The following is a 25,209-nucleotide window of genomic DNA, read 5'->3' on the forward strand; positions in this document are numbered from 1 at the left end:
AAGTGTACCAAATTTTAGTTAAATGATAAAATGCTACGATGAAAATGATATGAGATTTATATTGGTCAAAAACGGTATCGTCATTTAGGAGGTTGTGACACGGTAAAAAAATATTGAAGCTGCAATTTTCTCAGTGTTTGCAACATGAAATGAAGAAGCCTTGCAACATCGCCTCGCTATTTTATCCAACTGCTTCTGTAACTTGCCGGTTACAATTGCCGTCTGGTAATTATATACCGCATTGTTACAGCATTGAATAAATAATCGAGCTTGGGAAATGGAAAATAATAATTATACAGACTTGCACGCGCGGTGTGCTACTATAATATGCAATATAGGTATAAAAATCGCCGCTGGCAATAATTTAATTACGTATTCAATTTATTATTATACGAAAAACTATTACAAAATAAAATAAACAACTATGCGTGTAGGTTCTACTGAATAGATTTAACTCAAAAAAAAAAAGAAAATAAAAAAAAAGAACTAACAATAATTGTAATACATCGAAGAACAATCAGATTTGGAATACCGATTATTAATACTTCGTTGTGAAATAACTATCACAAGAATCCTGTTGGTATAAGGTTAAGAAAGATGATGGCTGATCCGCGGATATTATACTCGAGGTGCCTAACTTTCATTGGGAATATTTCACTCGTGATACGGTGTATATAAGATATATGGAAGTGACGCGAATTAGAAAGTATACTTTAAAAGAAACTATCGCTCTCTCACGCGCATGCAAGACTCTTCTTGTCTGCGATCGAATGTAAGAAATGTTGGATAGATTCGGTGATTGTCTCGAGAAAAGAAAGGCTTTGGAATTCTACAATCATATACCTACTAATCGCATCCAGCCGATTGCCGAGTCCAAATCAGCTCTCTTTATCAATTTACGGACTGAGGAAGGATTCAACAGGCACGTGAAGAAGGAGCTGGTTAACGATCCGGGAGAATAGTATCACAAGTTCTTTTTTCAGCTGCGGTTCCATCGCCTTGAGTACCTCCTGACCGTTCTCTCGTAGAAAGAGGTTGATGGCTTCGGCTGAAACGCGGATATGAACAACCGAGTTAACGATATTCCGTGTCACTGAATCACATTGTTTTCCCACGATAAAACAGCTGTAAAAGTAACTGAGCTCGATGTTTTTTGGTTGGATCGTATTCTTGCCTCCATTTTCCGCGTGACATAACCTCGTTCACCGATAAGTGGGACGAGCAAAAAATGAAACATGTGATAAAATGACAGGTATATCATATATCAGTCTATTTTATGGACTGATAAAAAATCGTTTATCCAGGATAAAGTGACGGATGAAATCTGAGTCAATAAAACATTCATAGAGTGAAAACGTCCAAGTTACATGAACGAAATATTTTATGGGGATAACCTAGAGAAGTTCTTTCCTATTTGCAAAGTTATTTTCAGACTTTGAAAATAATAATACGTTACCAGAGTTTTTGTCTTTGAAAAAGCTGAAAATTAATGACAAAGGTTATGTTGTCAGGGCAAAAAAGATGCCGTTGGGGTGCAGAGATATTACCCAAGCCAAAAACATTGAGCTCTATCACTTATATCCCCGTATCTCATGGTAATACATCAAGGACGCGACTCACTCAGAATCCGATTGTTGTTGAAGATCTTGTCGACTTTCAGGTCGATTTCCTTAACGGCCAATTCGATCTCCAGCGTCTCGACGTGGAGGTACGTCCCACCCTCGTGATAGCTGGTGCTGACAGTGCCCTTGACGATGGCACGAACGTCGTCGAAACGACCGTGGAAAGTGCCGTTGCCACTTGCCGGGAGAATTATCAAAACTCCGGAGCTGTAATTAATTGCCGTATTTCTGTTGTGCAACGAACTCTCACTTGCGTTACAGGAAACAGCCGTTCGTGAGGTTGGTAACGGCGATCAACGCTCCCGTCGTTAATACTCGCACCGAGAAGTCACGTGTGGGGGCGAAATTGGCAAAAAATTGCGAACGTTACGTCGATATTGAAAAAAAATCGCAGCAATTTTGGTTCGCGATAACTATAATCATAATTTATAGAGTCGATTAAGCGTCAACAATTTCACGCAATTTCGCGGTTATGACTATGCGAATGATTAAGAACGTACGATCGGTAAACCGGTGTGAGATACACTGTATTCTAAATTATACCTACTTTGAATTGACGATAAGATTTGCTTAGGCCAAAAATTGATATTATTGTTGACTCCCTTGAATTTTTTTGTTCAAACGATGTGCGACAAATTTTATTCCAAGTTTGGAATCTACGCGACTAGTTTCTTCACGCTGAATCGAGTTTTCATTCGTATGTTTCGTTTTTCCGTGTTCATGGATTTCAATTTTAGCATTGTTGTTGAAATTCACTATGAAATTTGCTCCCATTTCAAACAAAGTTGCGACCAGTTAAAGAATTTTTGTACCGAGGTATTAAGATATGAAGAAAATACGACACGTTCGTTTTATTTTCCGAATTATATTATTTTTATTTCATTTTGTTACGAGTGAAGTGAAACCGACGTTTTCAACTCGAGACAATGAAATTAGAGTTATATTATAGAAAATTTTTTAACCTGGAGTAATGAGCGTCCATAACGAGGGCTGGAATCTCGATGAGCGCCTCGAAGGGTGATCCGAGCTTGATATCGAAGACGGTGAAGTTACTGGCACCCAAAACGTCCATTTCTTGAAGTTGTATCTTGTACCCATTCCGACCACCAGTGAGCGACAATATTAGTTCCTCTATCTGCGTTGAAGACGGAACGTCAGTACAAAATCACGAATGATAATTTTCATGACACCATTAAGTACCCGTTTTGCTGTCAGTGTTCAGAAAATTGCTGAGACGTAAATGAAAACTAAGCTCGGTGTGTCCTTCCTTCAAAATGGCATCGCGATTATTCGTTTTAAGATCGTTTCTCGCGTTACCGTCTAGTGTAAAAATTGCATGGCTGCGAAATAATTAACGATTGTTGCAAGACTCACTCGAAAAGGCTCGACTGGAGGCAGCTTGATCTCAGGTATTCCGTCCCGAAGATAGGGTCTCAAGTGATGAAGAGCGTCTATGAGGCATTTCTTGAGTTTCGGATCTTTTTTGGAGCACTGTTTCACGTAGGGTCCTAAGGAATGTCGACTCGGTTGATAACGATTCGGGTTCACCTAGTTGATCGGTCTACTTACGTTTCTCGTCTATTCCTAAGGCAAGAACAGTCGTCAACGCCAGGAGGAAGCAGGCGATCACACGTTTCATTTGGTCCAACTTTTTTGACTTGCACTATTTAGATCCCTGAACCCACGAGAGGTTGTCACAGTTAGTCCTTCGGGAAACAAGTGAGTGTAATCACGTCTCGTTGCTATTCAAGTATGGATTGTTCCTAAACGTAGCACCGCTGGAAGACTGAAGCCGTGGGGGCATTGGCAGATGCAGTTTACCGGATACTTTCACTGTTACTGCGAACGGAGATCTCCGTTCCTAGCTTGTCTGATTCCCTGGTCAGGGGTAATAACACCTGCTGGTTCCTCGTCTCCTAGAGGGAATAATCTGCCAAATCGATTATCCAACATGCTGAACGATCAGGGGTTAATTATACTTTTGAAAGAATACGCAATCGAAACTTTCTTAATATACCGTCGCAGAACGCATTTTAATTTGTGTCTACAATGACGAGCTTTTAGTTCATGCAGCTTAATCATACATGACAAAGTGCTTAGTCTTTAAATGTCGAAGATCAGTACGGTAGTTGATGCTCTATTTCTCTATTTCTGGACACTTTTACATTTTAAATCAATCGATCGAGATCCTGTCACTGTTTTGCTGGTGAGGAACTTTTTCGAATAACTTCATTTTGCAGAAATGTCAGCTTAAATCATCTCTCTCTTTTCACTGTTAATTCATGCTTGTATATTTTGCTGATATTTTAACTGTAATTTATTCACATTTGTTTTCATGCTGAAGTGCAATCAGACTAATTGTTTATTTAGCTTTTAATAATAAGAGTATTTTTTAACAGCCTGCATACAACAGTCAAACTGTATAATCTTTGACGTTTGATTCGAAAATTTGAATAATCATCGATACATTTTATTTTACTCATGAAGCAAGTGTCACAGTCTTCATTTAAATTCAAGCCCTCGTAATAACTGAACCGAAAGTTCAGAGAATGCAGAATATTACATCACTTTGCAACAAGACATCGATTTCAGAAATCAATTTACCACAGCTAAGTATAGGATACTTTAAACCAGTGAACAAGTTATGTGTTATGTGCGCATAATTTCTCTTCGCGCTTTTTATCCTTTTTCTACGTCCTGATTACGATTATGGGCGTGGTTGAAAATATGACTTTAAATTCAACTTGTAATATTGTATCTCACTTAAAATCGTTTGAGGATAATGGGTTAAACGAGTCCCGTACCCGTAAAACTATACAGCATTATTTTCTGAAAACGTTCCACGGGCAAATAATCAAAAGCTCACTTCGCCTGCATTTATGCAATTCACATTTGAGCTTAATCCGCCTGCATTTAGGCAACTAAGAATACATTTTACCAATTGACAATTGGACGATAGGTCCACGCCTCGCTCTCTCCAATGATAGATCACGAAACAAATGCGGATCGGTAAAATGTGCCCCGAATTGCATATACGCAGGCGGACTTATCCCATGTTTAATTGTCCATGAAACATTTCCACGAAATAACCAGATATATGATACGTACACGGGCCCTTTACGTGACGATAATTCTATTATTGCACAACCTCCGTATGTGCGCCTCTCTACTCGTGTTTAATCTACGCAGTCACCATTTTCTAGGCTTTCATATCAACGATCTGTGATGTAATTTACAGCCTGACCCCTTGTCATCATTGCGAAAATTCTGTTCGAATCACTGGATTACGACACTATAAACTGCTGGGTCGGTTTAATTGACATACCTTTTGTTCGTTGAACTCCTTTAGTTTCCCCACTCAGGATCAAATGTTGGCCATTCTACGGCCAGGTGCAGAAGCGGAAAATCTTGGTAATTGTAGTTATTATGATGTCAGCGAAACTGTAACACCTATGTAATACACGTACATCGCTTAAACGGATCGAATGGAAAGTATGCGTGTATACGTAATCTAAGGAATATATTATGACGCAAGATTCCGCGTTATACTAAATCAGTTTCAGAGGTAATGCGGTGCACTTTTACGAAAATTTCACTTTCAAAAAATACGCTGTTTAATGACGAATGTTAATCTGTTGATCGTCTTCTCATGTTCATTCAACTTTGTTCTTTGCGGTTGGTGCAAAACCTTTTAAACTTCAAGGTTAGGAAATACCCAGATTTGAAAGATCACTATTTATTAATGGAGTTCAATTTCTGCACTCACATTTCTTTTGTCAAAACGAAGCTTGAGTCCAAATTTCAATCGATTTGACGCATTACACATACAGATAAAGTACATAATACTTCTAAATATGGCCATGTACAAAATTTTTGGATTGTTTGGACATGCTTTCTTAGGTAGGTATACGAGCCTCAAGATAATCCATTATATTGAGAAAATCTCTTATACTTTATAAATGTTGTGGCATCTTGATTCATGCAGTTAAAACAGCAGAGTCAATTTTGTCAGATCCAGATAAATTGCAACCCTAAAATTACGAATAGTTTATCTGTTCCCAGTTCTGTAGCTTGGTTACAGAAAGTTTTCGTGTTTAGAGAATTGAAAATAGTACAACCCATAGTAATGGGAATTGCAAATGGTTCAGTCTGAAGATATATCTTATAACTGTCTTGTAGCATAATTCTGTAACAGAGCTAAACAAAGACATTATTTGACCAATCACAAATTGAAATGTCTTGCTGCAACTTACAAGATATTATCGATTTCAAATAGTTTTCTAAGCTTTCACAGTGCCACTTTCTTTCATTTGTGAAGACATTTAGAATTCTGAAATGTGAAAACCTTCTTCCAAATGCCAATAAACTTTACGTAACTTGAAATTTGTAGCTTTGGAATTAATTACTGATATGACTCTCATGTTTATTAAATATATATTCTGCAGCGCTGCGGTAACATACGAATTAATACCGACTGTACGCCAGTTACCAGAATCGCTGATCAACTCTTGACAATTGTCTTAATCTAGAGCAGTGTTTGAGCTTGACCAAGACTGTTCAGACCTGTTTCTCGCTGGAAAAATATCTCCGCGAAGTCTGATCATACATTACGATGTTCACTATGTACGTAAAAACTTCTCGATAAATCTTCTGCAATACTTTACGACAACCCATTCACATCTCCGTACATACAGCTAATTTTTAACCACAACCTGGCTGATAATTATCTCCGTAAATATCGTTCTCGACTGATCACGGAGTAATCTGTATCTGTTTTTATCTGAAAACTCGTCGCAAAAACTGTTTGTTCGGAGAAATTTGCGCGTAAATTTTTTTGCCACTTAAATTCCACACACGCATAGAGATCGTGAGTGTCCTCTTGTCAGAGTGAACAGTGAACCGAACACATGTTTGACTTTATATAAAGCCTAGGACTTTCTCGTATAGTTTTTGTCGGCTCGCAGAAGAATCGTATCTGATTGGTCTGCTCGGCAGTCTGATTCGGAGAGCCTTTCAGTCCGTCCTGAGTCTCTATTCGAGAACGCCAGAGGCCAAGATAAAAATGTTCCCACCTCTTAAAGAGGGTGCATGCAGGGAAAATTGAGTTCAGAGTTCGAGAATCGATCGGTGCGATTCACGTTTTTCGGTGCCTCGTTTCCGTTAACCGGTCCTCACCAACGGCTGGTTACTCAACGGCGAAAGATTCTCATTGAATTATGTAATGGCAGAAACTAAAATTCTTACATGGGATAAACTTGGTGCGGTGTGTGTCTGTGTGTGTGCGTGTGTGTCTGTGTTTGGTATCGCGGCCTAGGACAGCCCCACTGAGATGCAATGCGCGGAGTGAAAGTACACTGGCAAACACCACGCGTGGTGGTGACTACTGGCTAAACTTGAGGCTAACGTTTTATTTACCTGGTACAACACGCCGGAGGCTTCCGAGGGGATCATTTGGTCAAAGAACGCGGTAATCCACGGGCAAGGAACAACGCGGCGACGCCATGCAGCTCCAGATATTGATAATTGGTGGGCTTTTGCCCTTTTGGGCCGCGGGCCAAGCCGAGAAGTTCGGTGAGTACGGTATAAAAAGTGCAATAATTGTTCATCCCGATCGGTCGTCTTCGCGATGCCCTTCCTCTCTGTCGAGTAAAAGTGATTACGGGAAAACGTTCGAATCTAGTAATGGTTACCACTTGGATCGCGGGTTGTGACGCAATAGTATCGGACAAGTGTTTGTTCATTTACAGTCTTGTGAAAGAATGCATGAAAGGTCTTGAGTATAAGCGTAATTGTGTCGTGCTAAAACAGTCACCGCCGGGGAATTGTTTTCGTAGATAACTTACAGCTTCGTCTGTCATTCCTTCGCACAAGCATTATATTTATCGCTTTAATAAATAGTGGAGATATTTTCAATTCATCCGCGGATTGTGATTAATGAATAAAAAAATTTAATTTGATCAATTATCGATATATTACTGTAACATGAACGAAGGATTTTTATTCAAACTACATATTTGTTTTACCGATAGCTGACTACATAATAATATAGGCTCACCCAGCATTTTTTGCCTAATTTTTAAGGCCGAAATTTCAGTCTACTTATAAATTGGATATATATAACGTACACTGATTATTAGATATGAGAATCTTGTAATTTTTAGGCCTTTGGACCTTACGGTTTACCAAAACCGTGTTCATCAGTTCTATCACATTTTCGAAATGGGCTTTGTCTTCGAAGTTTTAGGAACTCCTATCGTCGGAAAGAACACAACCCTGTATATTATTATATAATAACGTTCGATCTTGCCGAATATGAAATCTGTATTATGGTAGGTTTTCAAAAGTCACAAATAAGCGTATGTTCGATACATTTGGTCCAAAAAATAAATTGTTTTCATGTTTTCATGTCATCGATTTCGGAGTACATCCTGACATATCTAGAGTGAAGTCAGGGAGTGATAAAAATTCGAAGACAAAGGTTGAAATGGAGAATATGATAAAATCGACCAACGTCTGTCTCCTAAACGGCTAGGCACAAGGGTTTAAAAGTTGGAGGTTTCACATATCTCCGTGTACACTGTAACATATCCAAATTGTAGTTACGCCGAAAGTTGGTAAATCAACCCACATAATAAACATATAAAGTTGAAATATAATTGGTTTAAAGTTGTTCATTATTCTGATTACAATTTTTGGGATCCGAAAAGAAGTCTATTATAGCATATGAATTGCAGCATTTATTGCGAAGGGTATGAGAATTAAAAAAAAAAAAAATGACTACTCTTTCCGAGTAATCTTTTAGTCAAAGTTTTAAGAATATCTATTTTGTTTGTACGATAGTATGAATAATGTTTAAGCAATATTTAAAATACGACAGATAAGTTTCAGAAAGTTTAAACGTTGATTTATGCCAGAAGCACTTGTTTGACAACACGAAAAAATAGTGTTCTTTAAACAATAATTACAAGGTGATTTATATCTCCCTTATTTGTCAAAGTTAACTTTTACTTGTTCCTTTTATCTGCAAGGAAAACAGTAAATCCTGAATGTCTAGAATAAAAATTATGAGACACAATAATATACAGACACAAACGATATCGCTTCTGTTGCACGTAAAATGAACCAGAATTTTTCTTCATGTGTTATAAGCTCGTAACTCGATTTGGTGAAATTCCGAAGTAGGTATATACTTATTCCGAAAATTTGTCTGCCTAAAGCGTTCTCCAGTCGAATGGAACTATCTGCGACTATTATTCAACAATGCAAATTATTATGAACCGATCGCATGATATTTGTTTGACTGATTGAAAAGTATACCGGCTTCGATATTTGGTCAAGTTAAATAAATATCAGTTGCATCAGCAAAACTTTTCACTTCGCAGACTTTTACATTTCGGAAGAACGTGTCGTCTTCATTATTTACAGCAAGTTGATTATGCAGCCGTCTAGTCAAAAATATTTCCTAATATTTCATCTGCGCGTCTAGATCGTTTCGTTTGGACATTATGCAAGATCTTTGACGTGAATAACACACCTAAGATAAATTAGTCAAGAAATTAAGGTTTTCTGTTCAGTCCAAGTCAATCCGACGTAATGCAAACACTGATAATTAATTTATATTAGGACCGAAAATGATGAACCCTCCTCCAAAGTCGTGCACGAAACGTCATTCCACCATCTTTGTAATGTCTTTCGGGAGTTTTGTTAACTTTGTACGAATGTTTCGCACTTTGTTTTTACTTCATCTCTTACCCGAATGACGTAATGCATCGCAAGTAGCGAAGATGAATTTTGACCTTGATGAATCAGCGAAAATCAGTTTACATATCCATAGGTAATCCATCATAGTTCTAACATTGAACCGTCTATTTCGAATAACCATTCAATGTTAAAATTGCAAAGTATATGTAAGCCTTTAGAAAACGATTCAAAGTTTTCGGACGTGAACTTCTTCGAAGCTACTTATCGATGTATTATAGACCTGAATTTTGCGACTGTCATGCGTGACTTGAAATCCATAATCAATGCAGGGTTCTACTGACATGCGAAAAGGATTAAAAGACCAAAGACGTGGACGGTTCCCATTGAAATAATTTTACCATCGACAAAACAGCGTTGTTTAAAACGAAAAAATAAAAATTAATGGTCAGTCATTGGACTTGAATATTGTTTTGCCAATAATGAAATTGTTTTGCTGGGATTTTCCGTACGTGTTATTTTCATCCTTTTTGCATGTTAACAGGACGCTACGTTAAAGGATGTTTACGCAAAAATCCTGCGTCGTAATTGCGTTAATGTGTTGTTTAATTTTAGTCGGAGCCGAAATCTGAATATTTGGACCTATGTGACCATGGGTCGCTAAATTCATTATACCGACGTCTATCCTGTCGTTTTTTGGTTATGATTTATACGATCATAAATAAGATTTGCACTTACAGTCAGAGACATTGTGCAACAAGAAGGCAAACTCGGCCTACGAATCATATCGCAAATTTACGCTCGGCCATAAAAAACTAAGTTTACCTCCTTGTTACACAATATATACCATTCAATCACATTCGGTCGACTGAAGTGAAACTTTGCACGCTGAAACAATAAGTAATTAGAAATTGTTTTTCTTCGAAAAACTGTGCGTTGAAAGGTCAAATTCAAAATTTACCCCATACGTTGCCAGATTGAAAATTACTTCCTTGCTCCTTAGCATTTCGTCTAAAATAGGCGAGTATCAAAGCAGTTACATCAAGCAATTTGCTTCGACAAAGTTACAAAACGAGCAAATAACCTTACTATTTTCGTCGAAATTGCAGCCATCAGTTGTGTCAAATGTTCTATTTCTATTTATCGATTCTTATTTTTTTTTTTTTTTACTTGTAGCCGAAGGTAAAACGAATACAACCAGTTACCGGAACTGTGTAGGCGCTAGGATTTGCTCGCACGGTTACAATACGTGAATAAAATAGGGGGCCCTTAGATTTTCCGTACTAATCGTTCATCGCTATCGCATGTCATGTAATACTTTTTTGGCGGTACGTTGTGAGGCCTGAATTACACATTGTACATGTTCATATCTGTAGTAGCTTAGAAAGTCAATCAACTCTGTTTCGCTCGGTTGATGAGGAATGGCATAACAGTGTTACTAATTTATGTACCGTCTCAATACTGCTCTCAACTTTTATCGTCTGATCATTACCTCCACGTTCGATCGTAACGACTCTTCGGTGACGTATTTATCATAAGAAAGAACCGCCGAACACGTACGGTGTTCTCTGCCATTCTCAGTCTCACAAAATTTCGACCTACCGGTTCGTCCGAGGAGAAAGTCGTTCATACGTTATTACGTATATTCGTCCAGACCTGAGTTTCGGCCAATTTATTTATTTAGGTATTCGCTTTTTTTTTTGTATTGACAAATCGAACGTAACCCAAGGGCCAAATTTCTGCCCCCACTTTACTGGCTGGCCTCTGCTATGAAACCCAAACCGACTCGAAGATGCCTTCATTTTTTTTTCGAAAGTTGCACAGATTTGATTGGAACTAAACGCATGTAATACACACAGAAAAAATTGTTTTTGGTTTTATCAAATGTGACAAAAGAAATGTCGTTTGATTGAGTCGAACACGTGACCATAACAACAATTTCGATTATGTATCGATTGTAACCACGTTTATTCGAATCAACGAAACGACTTTTTTACGCATTTTATTGCCATGTTTGGTGAATTTAACACATTTTTTTTCTTTGTCTGGATACCCTCAAAACAGAGCGCATTCAAATACGACTACAATGAATTCGTACAAGTGTTAATTTGCGATTGTGGAATAAATTTACACTATTCGACCATTAATTAAGAACCTGTTATTCCTGACCCAAACATCGAATTCTGATAAAATCCGGTGTTTTAGACACCCGTCATTCATGTATTAATAGAAAATTGTTAAAATAGAAGAATGAATTTTGATCAAAGTGTTAATCTGGCTTTTAGAGGACAACTTCGCAAATTGCAGAGTCGGGCAGGCGGGCTTCGACGCGTGTGTAAGAGAAGGTTTGAACGCGGTGAGGCCCTTCTTCAAGACTGGACTTCCTCAGTACAACGTCGCGCCCTTCGATCCCTTCTTTGCCCAGGAAGTCACAGCCAGCAGAGGTGTCCCGGCCCTTGGATTCACCCTAACCCTCAGGAACGTCACCGAAACCGGTTGGTCGGCTAGCAAAGTCACGCGATTCGTTAGCGATTTGTCCAACTACAGGGTGAGTGTAAAACCGTATGGTTTGAGGAAAAAGCCCAGCTTTTTACAAAAGGTACTACGACCGGTTGATTGAATTTCAATCTGCACAATTAGTCTAATTTGCTAGATGTTTAAACACGGGGATCCGAGACAAATTGTCGAACTCAAAAAATTGTGAAATGGTGAACGATGCCAAGTAGACACAGTGATATACATTAGAAAAAAAAAAAAAAACGATATGAACGATCAACCGAAACGTTTTTGGAATGAATTATATCGAAGTATGCAACAGTGAATTGCAATAAATTAAAACCCAAAGATTGTGTACGCGATTCAATGAAAATTCTAGGAATTATATATTTTTTTAATGTTCGAGCAGTTTTCCAGTCGAAACTTGAGAGATATTTTAAAACAATGCGTCATATATATCTCCATCGAATAGTTGATTCTTTTCCGAAATTCTATTTCAATTGATTGGGGCAAGTAAAATACAAGGCATTTTACGGCCGTGGGTAATCGAGTAAATTTTACAAGGAGAACAATTTTATTTGTTCAATTTATTAGCTATCAATTTTGAATGTCAAATCGCAAATAGATCCGATAATCAGTTTTATGTATGTACGTGGCGCTATTTGAACCGTTGGAAAAATTGGAGCGTGGTTTTTCAAAAAGACTATATTCGATTGAATTTTAGAATGTTAGTTTAACATTATTTCATGTTAAATTTTCGAAATGATCACAAAAAAATTCTATAACAGTCCGTATTGAAAAAATTTTATCACTTTCAACACCACCATTATTTACAGTGCACAATTGAAAAATTTTTTCAATAAAAACTTCGCGAACGTAGCATTAATAATAAGTCGGAGGAGCTTGTCGACTGGTGATGTAAAGTTTCATAAAATACCAGTAGCAATTCGACAATTTCAATGTATTTACAGATGCATAAATTAGAAAGGAAAGTGTACGTGCGTATTATCTCATTAAATCTGGAGTTCACGACGGGACTTGGCCTGATTGTTTTTGAGTCGATGAAAAATTTTTTTCTTGCATATATATTCTACGATTAAACGTAAATCATTTGCAGCGTGAAAGAAAAGTTGTTACGTATGATAAGTTGCGTCTTATCTTCTCCTTGCACGCGACACAAGATATATTTTTATATGTATGTTGAAAGATTGCAGTAACACTAACAGCAGCTATAATTTTGCGCTCGAATGTGGAATGTTCCATCAAGATTGCAGCAATAGTGTAATGCATTATATCCACAATATGCATATATAATTATGTGGGTGGTCCTACGTAAGAATAATTAGTAGATTTTGGAAATTTTTCAACCTCCCTCTGTTGTTATTAATAAAATCTTCAGGGTACAAGATATTGCTCCAGTAAAATTTTAACCGTCCGACTGTTAAAAATGTCTCGACAACTTCTTTGTACAATGTAAATCTCGTGAAACATATTTTTACAAAAATCGTAACTTCGTTAATAACTCTATAGTACGTAGGTCGAATCTCCCATTTTACACTGGCAAAACAAATACACCAGATCTTGTTAATATGCACGATATTTTAACGAATGTGCGAGCAATGGTTACTTGCTCTTATTTAACCCAATATTACAATATGCCTACCACTTTGAATTTTCAGGTTCAATACACGCAAAGTTTTCCCGAAAAATACTTGGCCGGTGATTACGAGTTCAAAGCCCAGATTTTTAACACTAAAATAGCCAACAAAGGGAAATTTACGCTGACGTTGTGTAAGTATTTCCGACCCACCATCAATTTGGACAATAATAAGACAATACGGAAAAATTTGAGTTGAAAAGTTGCGGTGGAAGTTTGACAATTAATTGTATTTTTCAAATATTTCGTAACCACTAACATGGTGTATATATTATTTATACAAAGTTGAATTGCCTGAAATCCATCAGATCAAATTCGTATATTAAAATTTGGCATTGAAATTCATTGGTAATCATAGAATTTAGCAAGGTCACTACTTTGCGAAGTCTGGTTCAAATCTCAGTGGTCGGGCAAATTTCATTACACGAAATTGTTGAATTGGTGGAATTATTTTACTTGTTTCTATTTTTTTTAGACGACCTGGTGCAGACGACGATGATCACCAGACAGCCGAATTCTAAGCTAACGGCGAGCATCGACGTCGAGAAGATAAGCAATCTCGAGCTCCACATCACGAACCTGTTGCAAGGACGGCAATTGATCGAAACGGTCCTGGACAGGATTATAAACACGATGTGGCAGCCAGGCTTTGTGGTGACCAGAGGTCTGATAAACGAGTTGGTATCCACCGCCTTTACGGAGATCTTCGGCAAGGCCTTCCAAAATTTCCCGTTCGAAAAACTTTTCAAGTCAAAATCGAAAGACGTTTGAAGTTTGAAATTTCCTGTCCAACAGGTCAAAGGTTTTTAATTGAAGAGGAGAATTTAAAAAGGCTGTGCCATTTTTCTTTTGTCTAGAAAATATCTATGAGCCGAAGCCAATGTCTTCGGAGGAGAAAAATTATTTTCAAAATAAAAATGGCACTCACAGCTTTTTTTTAATTAACCTTTTCAATTGTGAATAACGCGCGTACCTGTAAATATAATATCTGTTAAAAAATCAAACACCGTGCGACAACTCGTGAATGTTAACGGTTTTTCTTAATTGTTGAAATATTAATCGCTGTAAAACGCACAGAGAGCATTGCTTTAGAGACTCTTCAACGATTCAACGATGTGCTACTTCACATCATACCCTCTTTAAATAGTATCGTGTAATTGTAATTGTAAATTGTAGCTATGTAAGTATCGCTTTTTGTCGCAGGCTCATTTTAAGAATCGATAATCGATATAAACTCAGATAAACAATATAATTATTTGTAACTGTAGTCCGTTGATTGTTTAAGTGACTGCAGTTTCATGCAGAAGGTGTTGTGACATTAGTTGAGTGAGATCAAGAAAAACTGTAAGAATCCCCGTAAAATTATAGAAAAAAGAGAAACGTCATAAATCTGAGTCAAGGAGTTCAGCAGACCTAATTAGCTATTTTACGAACTACGTTTGCGAACTAAATTTGCGATTCCATCTTCTTTCCTACTTGAAAGCATCGAGAAAATCAGTGCTCAACGTAAACAACAACGTATTAATTTTTACTTTATTACCCGACATAATACATATATCGTGTTCACTGTTCGTAATTTTTCGCATTCCTTTACGTACACTTTTCCTGTAATTACCGCCTTCTTTTGAGTAATACCTCCGAATTTCTGTGTTGAATTGTTACTATATTATTTTGTACGATAATTGTATAAAAGATTGGGAGAAATACAATCTAAGGTTTTGTCTAGTTCTTTTTTTATTTCTGTCGCTCTCCTGAACACAGACCGATTAGGCACAGCGATTTATCAGACACAGTCCATTTTGGTGGCCAATAATGGTGTCCTATCGGGTGATGTTCAAACAGGCTTTTTTCCGCGCAAATTGTCAATAGTGAGAAACGCCTGAGTGCCGGATTTAGGCATGACGCGCGTGCATCGTATGCTGCCTACCGTCAGGCTTCATTGTTTATTGTTTGTGCTGACATTTTTTTATCGACTTTTAGAGGATACTCCCAATCATTTAGTACTCAATTCGTTCTCAGGTAATACAAGCCAAGAATTAGTTATAGCAAAGAAATAATATCTCGTAGACAAAATAGTTAGAGTAATGATGAATCGAGAACTGAAATATTGGTTGCAGTAATTGAAAATCATACAGTCAGAAAATGAAAGAGTCTTGATCCTTGAGGATTATGGAAAATGATCGTGAGATAAACCCTCGCGGAAACTTTTGGGAGATAACTAATCCTGTTATGAATGATGAAATTTTCATTAAAAAAAAGTACTATTCAATAATGCCATATTATTCGATTATATTCATGTTTTGACGATGTCATTGTTAAATAGCCGATGTAAATAAAATGTTAATTGAATTGTATGACCGAAGTGATACGTTAGAAACAAGCAACGTTCATTACAAGTGTCGTAGCGTACTGTCCTAAATTTTAGTCAGCTGATTATATTACTGCAATTGATTTCTAGTGGTCTTTAATACTGTACGAATATGATCATGAAGAGGGGGACAGAATATGACGATTTGATAGCTAAATAAACATTTATTCATCAAGTGGATGAATTCATCGTTCGAGAAAAAAAAATGTGTGACTTACCGAAACGTTTCCCAGATATCGAAGCTTATAACTTGCAGACTGAGAGAACAGGAGGCTGAACTGTTGATGGTAATCTGTTGATATATTTTGTAGATACATTCTCGATAAGTTTAATTGTTTTTTATGCATAAACGTCATCAATTGCACAGGAAGGATTATATTGATTATTATTATCTTGGTATATATGTGTTAGACGGAGAGAAAGGATTATTAAGGTTAAGTGATATTCGTCGGATTCAACTAAATGCTATAGTCAAATGCAGCCAACAGAATACTTGCTTAGTTTAAAAAAATACTTTTGTCGAATGAAATACTCGTGACGACTCAACATAGAACAGAATCAAGCCTTTGAATGACCACGGCTATCAATTTATTGAAGATAACACAGTGCGAATACGTTGCAATAATGTGAATTTTGTATCAGGAAAATGTGTGATTGAAATGACTAAAAATTTGATTGAACGCACTTCAATCGTTTTGTTTTAAAAATATGGAATCGTTGTATCAGAACAAATTAAGCTTGTTTTAAAATTCACGTTTCGTCGAATTAAGAATTGAATGCTTGAAACTGGTAATTAAATTTGTTGTTACACAAAGAGCTTTTATATTAACTGCACGTTTGAGTTAATTAGACCGCACAAAACGCATTCTTCGAATTATGCCACTTGAAATTTTATTATCTTAGAGTGTTATGAGATTTACTCGATAAATACTGGATAAATCCAAAGCTTATTGTTGTATACGTAAAAGTATTAATGGAACATGTGTTTAAAGTTTGTGTTTATATTTCGTCAATATCAATAGCGATGCCTCGTAATATGATGTTACGTTCTCTTCGTCTGTATTAGGTTTGCTGTCGAATTTATAATACGTTACGGTATCGGACCTCCTAGTCGACTAACCGATGTTGTAAGTATCTCTGAAGCTATTTTTGTAGCGAGAGAGTTCGCCACCTAGTGAACAGTTATGGTACTAGTATACTGATGTTCACGATGAATGTATACATCAATACTTATACGTATACTTGTTTCACAGTACATAGTGTTTCTGTTACCTCATAATCAAATCGGTACAACTGATGCAGTCAGTTAGGCCAAGCAAGCCTCGCTTAGATCAACGAAGTATGGCATTCAATTGGCGTAAATTTCTTGTTGGCTAGATCCATCTACTTATTTTATTTGAAGTACCTAATCGTTTCTATCAAAAAACATGCGGCTTGGAGGAACAATGTATAAACTTCAAATGTAATGATATTTAGTTGACTCAATTTCTGAAATACATCAAAAGGTTCACTCGAATCAATACTTCACTTGATCGCGACAAGAAAGGCTTTTGTTGAATCAACGAATTCGTTTGACTAAATCATTTCGATAAATTGACTAAATCGAGATTGTTGAATTGAATTCATCGTATTTGGAACAAATAAAGGATACTAGATTGAAGTTAACGGACTCCGACAAAATCTATTTTGTTGCATGGTATTACCTTCCTATTTCCATAAGAATTCCTTACCCTCCGTGTAGGAAATGAAAGACGGTCGAATTCAGAGTTCAATGTAAACCTGCGATGCCATTTACACAATTCAAATCATTATTGTTGATAGATTTTTCAGGCCTTTTGACAGGAGACTTTGGAGCAGCGATTTCGACAATCTTATCAAACTGAAAAAGAATAGAAATGTACGAACTTTTGAATTGATTGTTGTATGATATCGTGCATATCTGGTTCTCGGTCCACGAATAGACCGAAATCGTGATCGTCGTAGGTTTAAAAGTTCGACTCTGTGAACGAGAGGAATATTGCCATCACTCAAACAGACACACGTTTTTTGGAGTGGTAAATTGACTCGAAAATATGGTGAAAATTAATCGTTTGATCAATGTGAAGAAATTGTTATCAGTCAGTATTCCGGTCAATCGGGTTGCGCGTTAAGTGAATTAGTCAGTTTTGAAAATAGAAGTATAAATCACTCCACTTCTCTTGACCTACAGGAAGTCATGAAAATGCGATATGGCAGCGGGTACTGGATATTATAAGAGTGCACAAATCCACAGTGAGACATTCGATTTGTCAATATAAATCCCACCTGTAAGAGTAGATTTAATTTTGAAGAGTTACAGCTATGAAATCATCTCATCATTCGTTCTTTGAAATGGGCGATGATCCTTGATTTTTTCATACGTGAAATTTGATCCTTATAAAATTCATTTGGGTTTATTCAAGGCCCAGGGGTAATAATTGAAAGTCAAGCCGAATACTGTAAGTTTGATGGCCACGTAATTTGCATAGCTCCAAAGTCGACATTATATTGCCACATTGCACAATGAAACCTGATTAGTCGTAATAGTTAAATTCTGAACATACGAATTGTCTATTCTTTACTATGCTGACAGTGATTTTTATGGGCAAAGCATTGGGCCTGAGGATACTTGTAAAACGATGGAGCATTTATGGAATACGTGCTTTGCTTAACAGACGCGATTTGATTAAGATAACACGATGCCATCTGCAGGACAATGAAAATCGACGTCCAGACGGTGTGATGTTTATTGTAAGCTCCACTCTATTATTCTGGGCATTGATCTGAAATTTTATTACTTGCATTATATTAAACTGGTAACATAAGCGATAGGCCGCAATTTTTTTGGGTTGGGTAATATTTTTAATCGCGATGTAACCTCGGTAATCCAAAACTGAAATGAGCCAATAACGAAAAGTGTGATGAACTGATTTATTAATATATTCTACGGAATGGTAGAAAATTGTTCATAGGACAAGGTATGATGGCTGAAATGACGTAATAAAATATTCATAGGTTCAAAAGTTTGAAGTGGCCACTATCAAATATTTTATGGAGATCACATGAAAAAGATTGTTCATTTTTACAAAACGGTTTTGATTGTCTGAAAATAATGATCATCCAGTTTTTGATTTTGGTACAGCTGAAAATGAATGTCGAGGTTACATTAACACAGCCGAGAAGGTGGTCTACACAGATGAAGATATTACCTACCGTAAAAGCAGCGAAATGCGTCACTTGTATAATTATTTTACTCTAACACAAGTGGTGGAATTTCAAAATGAGGCCGCCGATCGAAATAATCCGACACAACAATCGAGCTTTATGGTAGAAAAAAAACTCTCGACAACTGAGCTGGTATCTATTTCTTTCGAAGAGCTTTTCGACTTGGTCTTTCAAATTATGCGATCACGAATTTTCTTTCAATCGCATTCCAATAATTTTTAAGATCCAGCATACGTAGGTATGTGCGATCTTACGTCTTATTATAAAGTCAGTGAATACACATTTCTGAATGCCGGGATATTTTATTTATGTTCAAAAGACCAGACACAAAACGTATAGAGAAAAGTCGATTCAATCGATGTGAGTCCTTCATGCATGACTCGCCGTGAAGTGCGTCAATCGCACCTGATAGGAATAGAATTTTGCAAAGTATGAGGTGGTGCTTTGTTCAAATTAACACGCAGCGATCTCAGGGTGCGTTACTTGGATTACTGATCATTTGCGACAGCTAAATACCAATGTGCTGAATTTAAATAATGAATTTTACGATGAAACTCTTTGTGCAAAATAACGGAGTCTTCACTGTAGGCGGAACAATGAAATTCAGTTTCACCCAAACTATTTTTGGCGACACCAAAATGTTTCTTCAAATCGATACAAACAGTAAAACTGGATGAAAGGCGATTCTTGAAGGTTGTGTTTCCGTAATCAAATTTTGCTTTATCATACCTCACACGTATCTTGGAGACGGTAAAATTTTATACTTCAAACTGTTAACATAATCATTTAAATAAATGTGAGTATGATAAAATACAAATGAAAAAAAATAATTTGTCTCAAAGGATTCCAGGATTAGACGATTGAAGTGCAAGCATGTTTCCGATCTATGAGACAAACAATTATAACGAACTCAGGAATTGCGTACCTATACGTGAATTACGTACCTACATGTTTTTACCCAGAACCGAGTTAGTGCGAAGAATTTGAAAAGTAGAACTGTATCACAAATCAAGATTCACGATTGAGTAAAATGGATGCACCGATTTTTGTTTGCTCTACGGATTTTTTAGATTTAGATTCAAGAATGTTTGATCATATGTACGCGCAGATCTTTTTGTCTTGTTATTTCGATCTTCCAGTGACGTTGTGGTACCTTGAATAAGTGAAAATCAATTCTACCGTACGAAGTATTCTTCGATCTTTGAAAAGAAATCTCTCTCATATTATGTTTTCGTTTGAAAAATTACATGAAACGTGTTCTCAAGTCAAAGAAACCGCTCACCGCTTGCACATTACCGGAAGAGTTCGATCAAAAGGTTTAATCGAAGTGAAAAAATGAGTGCGGAGTTCCCCGGGTTCAGCCTACATATTTTTGCTACGAAACCGGTATTTTTCATCACTTCGAATCACTGTAACTGTATCTTAGACCAGTTAAACACTTCGGGTCATCGGCACACGATTAAAATTGGTTCCGCTACAGGTTCAGCTCACGTCAAATTCCAGTTTTTGCCAACCTCTGGCCTATATTGCGGAACTTTGTGTTTCGCATTACAACTGCACTTTTTAGGATGCTTGCGAAGATTTTTTGAATCGAACCTCTGAAGCAAAGAATCAGACAGCAAGTTTATTCCAAATGTTTTTATAAAATTCAGCCAATTTTCACAATATCTCGTCCAGGATCTGATCACTATATTTTTGAAAACAAAAATCCGAATCTTTTTCTAAGGGTAATTTTTCTTTTAGTGTAGCAGAATGCAAAGAGAAATCAATTATATTCACATTTTATCGTAGATCCAACTGAATATGGATAGAAAATACATTATGTAATGGTACACATTGAACGGCCGCAGAAAATTTCAGAGAAATTTATAACGGTTAAAAATTTTGTACATAGAGCAGCGATATTAGATTCCGAGAGATATTCGGAGGTATTTAGAAATGTGGTTTTGCTGGAGCTTAGGGGCAGGTTTCACAGAAAAGTCTTGAAAATTTTTATTCAGAATGACAGATTCGAGTAGGATGATTTGGATAATTTGGGAAACTTGGCTGAAAGTTAATACTGTTTTAAATTTGGATATTGGTCGAGGCTGATCGCCCTGTAGATCAGATTTGAGTGTTTGAAACCGGGTTAAATCTCGGGATCCAGCGGCTGTGGATAGATAAAATAATAGTAAACTCTTCGTTTTTGATTCTTGTGGTACAGGGAAAAAGTTGTGGTGCCGGGCCCTGTTTCTTATGTCAGGATGCTGCTCGCCTTGAGGTTCTGTCCACAGGGTCGTTGACTCTGCATTCTTACACTTGTTGGATAGTCGAGTGTCTCTCTTTATACAGGGTGTCAGGAATTGTGACAAGAGATTTGAGTCATCGAAATGGATCTTTTTCTTTACTAAAATATCGTGTGATAAATGCCGGATGAAATTCGCACAAATATCCAGAGCGCGTCAAGTTTTTGCGAAAGTGAATTATCGCAGCTGGTGTGAAGAGTTTCTTCATCCTAACAAGAAGTCCCTTCTCCTCAGATCTCGCTGGTCAAAAAACTCTTCTTTCTTCACTCGGATGGAAGGGTTCCAATTTTTTGCTTCGTTAATACGAGGCTTTGCGATATTTGGACCGATTCTGACGCAAGAGTAGGCCAGTTGCATTTGATTACACATTTTTCTGTATCAATTTTATGGTCGAGATTTCTTAACTGCTCTTCGAGTTGATTCTGTATCAAGAATTTTTCTACAATCTTGTCTGCGTCACTTGGCAAATTCATAGAGAATCTCTCTGTAGTCTTGGTTTGTTAATTTGGCACTTCTACAGAGTCATGAGTGAAAATTTACAGCGAACAATTTCATCTGAGAATCGTGAAATGAAAAAATTATTTTAGAAACAATGTCGAGTAATTGATTTTTTCGGATTATTGTGTAACGAGAATTGAGGTTCGAGGTTTTCGACGAAATTCTCTGACATTGAGGAAACTGTTTTCCGTGTCAGAGCTATTTTTGAGATGAGCTGAAAGTCATCAGTCAACTTGTTTTTCTGTATAATGTGAGATGTACTCGGGATAAATCACTGAGTTTGTTATTCCCTACATGAGAACGGATTTATCCTTGTTACCAACGGAAAATTTAACTTCGGAGTTGAAGAATACATAAATGTTTCTGTTTGTGGTAATTTTTCAAGAAAAATTCTTTGGCATAACTCACGGATGTGGTGTCAATGATTATAAAGTAATTAGAACTGCGATGCGGCTTCATTTTTGAGAATTTTGCAATGGTACGTCAGCTTACGATTTCTCTTCCTGACGCAGCCACTTTGTTCCGGCATTTCGAATCTACAAACTTTTCATCCGATTGCCAACGGTACTTTTAGTAAAACTCTGACCGGGAAGGGGCGATTTCATAACATGATAAAGCAATAACAGTCAATGAAATACGAACGGAATATTAAACATTGAAATAAGCTTCGCATTATACTTTTAATCGCCAGCTCTTAAATCGATTTGTCATACAAGACTGATGACTGAACTGCGCCTACTTATGCGTATAGAAAGGTTGGAAATTCCGGTAAAAAGTCTACCGCAAAGTTGTTGCGAGACTTGAAATCTTGTGTGAAACCGCACGAAAAATAACGATACGTTTCCGAAGATTGGTGAATTATGTGCTGTGTCAATTGCCGAATCCGCAAATGTTATAAAAGGACTTCATATAATTAAGGGCACCTGCATCCCTTAATTGAATTAATATTGGTTGAAATACAGGTCTATATAATTGCTTTCGAATGAAATATAAATATCTAGGCTGACTGAAAGATTAGTGTTAAGAATGATGATTGTCTCTCAAAATCATTTTGGTTTATTTGTCATTAGTAGTCCACGGTAGTTGTGTGGTAATGAATATGCCGACGTTGTTTCTATTACAGAAGGTGGGTTATCACAAAGTTTTCTCTTGATTGTTGTAAGTTAATACATCAATCTTTATGATATGTAATTGTTCATTTATGAAAAACGCATTTATCCCGCTAGGGAATCGTAAATTCACGTAAATTGTTAAAAAATGAGATATTGCCGTAAGCCTGCATGCTTCGGAAATGATGAACATATCGTTTTTCGATCATTTCTACTTTACTGTCATTTGCTGCCAATATAGAGTAAACTAACATAAATTTCAAAGGGTCCGAACCCTCTGATTAATACGAGTAACCTTTTTCATTGGTCTGAAGGAATTCACTTTCTCAGCGTGACTGACTTGCGTTATCCACATTTGTCAAAGTCCAAGTCATCATATACTGGTCGCTGTAAATTTCCATCCTTGGTATAAACTCTGAATTATGGAAATGTGTTGAAAACAAAATTTTATCCTGCGTTCAAAGTTTACATAATGAGGAAGCTTATGTCGCATCAGTAAGCATGTGGTGAATATGACGTGTACAGAAATCCTTGATAAATATCCTGAAAGAAATTCAATACCGTAATTATAATGTAAGTTATCTTTGGTCTGATTCTCAATTTTTGGTCTCAATTTGGGATTTTGAAATATTATCAGAAAAGAGAGTTGACAATTTGCGTAGATTCTCACTTTTGACCGCGGTTACACTTGTGATCAATATTCGATGTAATGCGGGATTAACTTCTCAATACTTTCTTAGCCAATCGCAGTGACTTCAAATTTCTAGATAAAGTAGTTTGAAAACTTTGTTACAATTAACATACATTCTTATCATTCTTATCATCACCCTGTACAATAAGGTACAAAATATGATGTCATCGGCTGGAAAAAATATTTCAGATTGCTACGACTGATACTTGTCACGGTCTTATGAAATTACTGTAACGAACGGGTTACATTTTTAACTTGCTTACATGGTAGTGAATTTGACCATACAGCAGTTTGCATACTGAAAATGATCGATTATCCTACGAAAGAATTTTTGCATCAATTTCACTTGATTCTCTAATATTTGTGCAATATCTTACGTACATACAACGGACTTTTCAGAATTGGATCAACGTCTTTCTTTCGATAAATCTTGCGTCCAACTGTTACCTTCCTTGGCTAATCGGGATACGTCAGGCTCTGGATTGGGTTTCGTGTCGAATACCGCTACTGTCCAAAATTGGGTGTCGTTTATCTGGAACTCATTGCGACCAGACATGCATATGAAAATCGTGCGTAGACCGATTTGGCTTTTCAACGAACATAATAATCGATATATAAGCACCATTCCAGAGTTGCGTGATAGCGGTAAATTATCGCACTCTGCGAAATCGCCGTCTAGCCGTAGTTCGGTGTGAACGGGGCTTATACGACATTATATAGTCTGAGCTCGGATATCGGGCCCGTATGACAAGCAGAAAAAGGTGCCCGAATGCCTGATTTCTTGCGAGTTGCGGGGGTAATAACGGGGACAAGAGGGAACCGTGACGCTGTTTAATAATTAATTTTAAAGTCAGCCGCGTTGCTGGCGTACCTTGTGACGTCTGTCGGTGCAAGCGCTTTCTTCTGCTAGCCCGTGTTCATACTTATTGCTCATTATACCTGGTTACGGCTCTAATTTGACGCGCGTGTTTCCATTGTCCAGCGCTGGATCTAGGATGTTTTCAAGGTGGTGCAAGACCGAAGGCTGCCGCCCGCCAACTTATCTGATTGTCAAGTCGATCTTCTTTTTTAACAACTGGAAATTTATTCACGTATTTCAGAAAAGCAACGACAGTGTGAAGTTAAAGAAAGAAACAAATTATTTGTTGCGCAAGTAAGTCGCTTAATAACATATTTTGGAAAACAAAAGGGTCGATGAATTGCAGTAGAACTACAAAAAAATATTACAATTTGATTGATTATCTTACGAACGACAAACATTTAAAATCCCGTATGCTATTTATTTTTGCTGTCCAGTGCATGGAACGAGATATCGTTGATTGAATATTCTGAGACATTCAATGCACCGTTGATGCCACGGTAAATGCTCAGGTGGCAAAGGTTCGAATGAGAAAAGCAAATATGAAATATGGAAAAATAAATGCACAACTGTTGAAAAATGATTTGTGATATTGTGAATGAAAAAAATCGAAGTACTCGCTGAAAATCGATTAGATATTACTTGAGTATTCAAAATCTTCCAACTTTTTCTCAAATATATTT

At 36.9% G+C, this 25,209-nt stretch overlaps 2 protein-coding genes across 4 annotated transcripts; one reads left to right on the top strand and one right to left on the bottom strand.

Moving 5' to 3' along the window:
• Window positions 1-363: 363 nt before the first annotated feature.
• LOC107227102 lies at window positions 364-17,462 on the bottom strand. Of its 3 annotated transcripts, XM_046737248.1 has the most exons (8): window positions 17,114-17,462; window positions 16,060-16,133; window positions 4,948-5,072; window positions 3,192-3,552; window positions 2,997-3,130; window positions 2,585-2,757; window positions 1,621-1,829; window positions 364-1,048 (listed from the first exon to the last, which is right to left on the bottom strand). In XM_046737248.1, exons 4-8 carry the CDS (start codon window positions 3,259-3,261, stop codon window positions 897-899), a joined length of 738 nt encoding a protein of 245 aa, XP_046593204.1. In that variant the 5' UTR covers window positions 3,262-3,552; window positions 4,948-5,072; window positions 16,060-16,133; window positions 17,114-17,462; the 3' UTR covers window positions 364-896. The 3 variants fall into 3 exon arrangements, with proteins under 3 accessions (XP_046593204.1, XP_015523633.1, XP_046593203.1); XM_015668147.2 differs by having other exon boundaries at window positions 3,192-3,538; window positions 16,060-17,462; XM_046737247.1 differs by having other exon boundaries at window positions 16,060-17,462.
• Window positions 6,782-15,198, top strand: LOC107227083. Its single transcript, XM_015668124.2, has 4 exons — window positions 6,782-7,193; window positions 11,606-11,868; window positions 13,496-13,607; window positions 13,949-15,198. Exons 1-4 carry the CDS (start codon window positions 7,124-7,126, stop codon window positions 14,242-14,244), a joined length of 741 nt encoding a protein of 246 aa, XP_015523610.1. The 5' UTR covers window positions 6,782-7,123; the 3' UTR covers window positions 14,245-15,198.
• Window positions 17,463-25,209: the final 7,747 nt, after the last annotated feature.

Source organism: Neodiprion lecontei, chromosome 4, assembly GCF_021901455.1.
Source record: "Neodiprion lecontei isolate iyNeoLeco1 chromosome 4, iyNeoLeco1.1, whole genome shotgun sequence".
NCBI classification, from domain to species: Eukaryota; Metazoa; Arthropoda; class Insecta; order Hymenoptera; family Diprionidae; genus Neodiprion; species Neodiprion lecontei.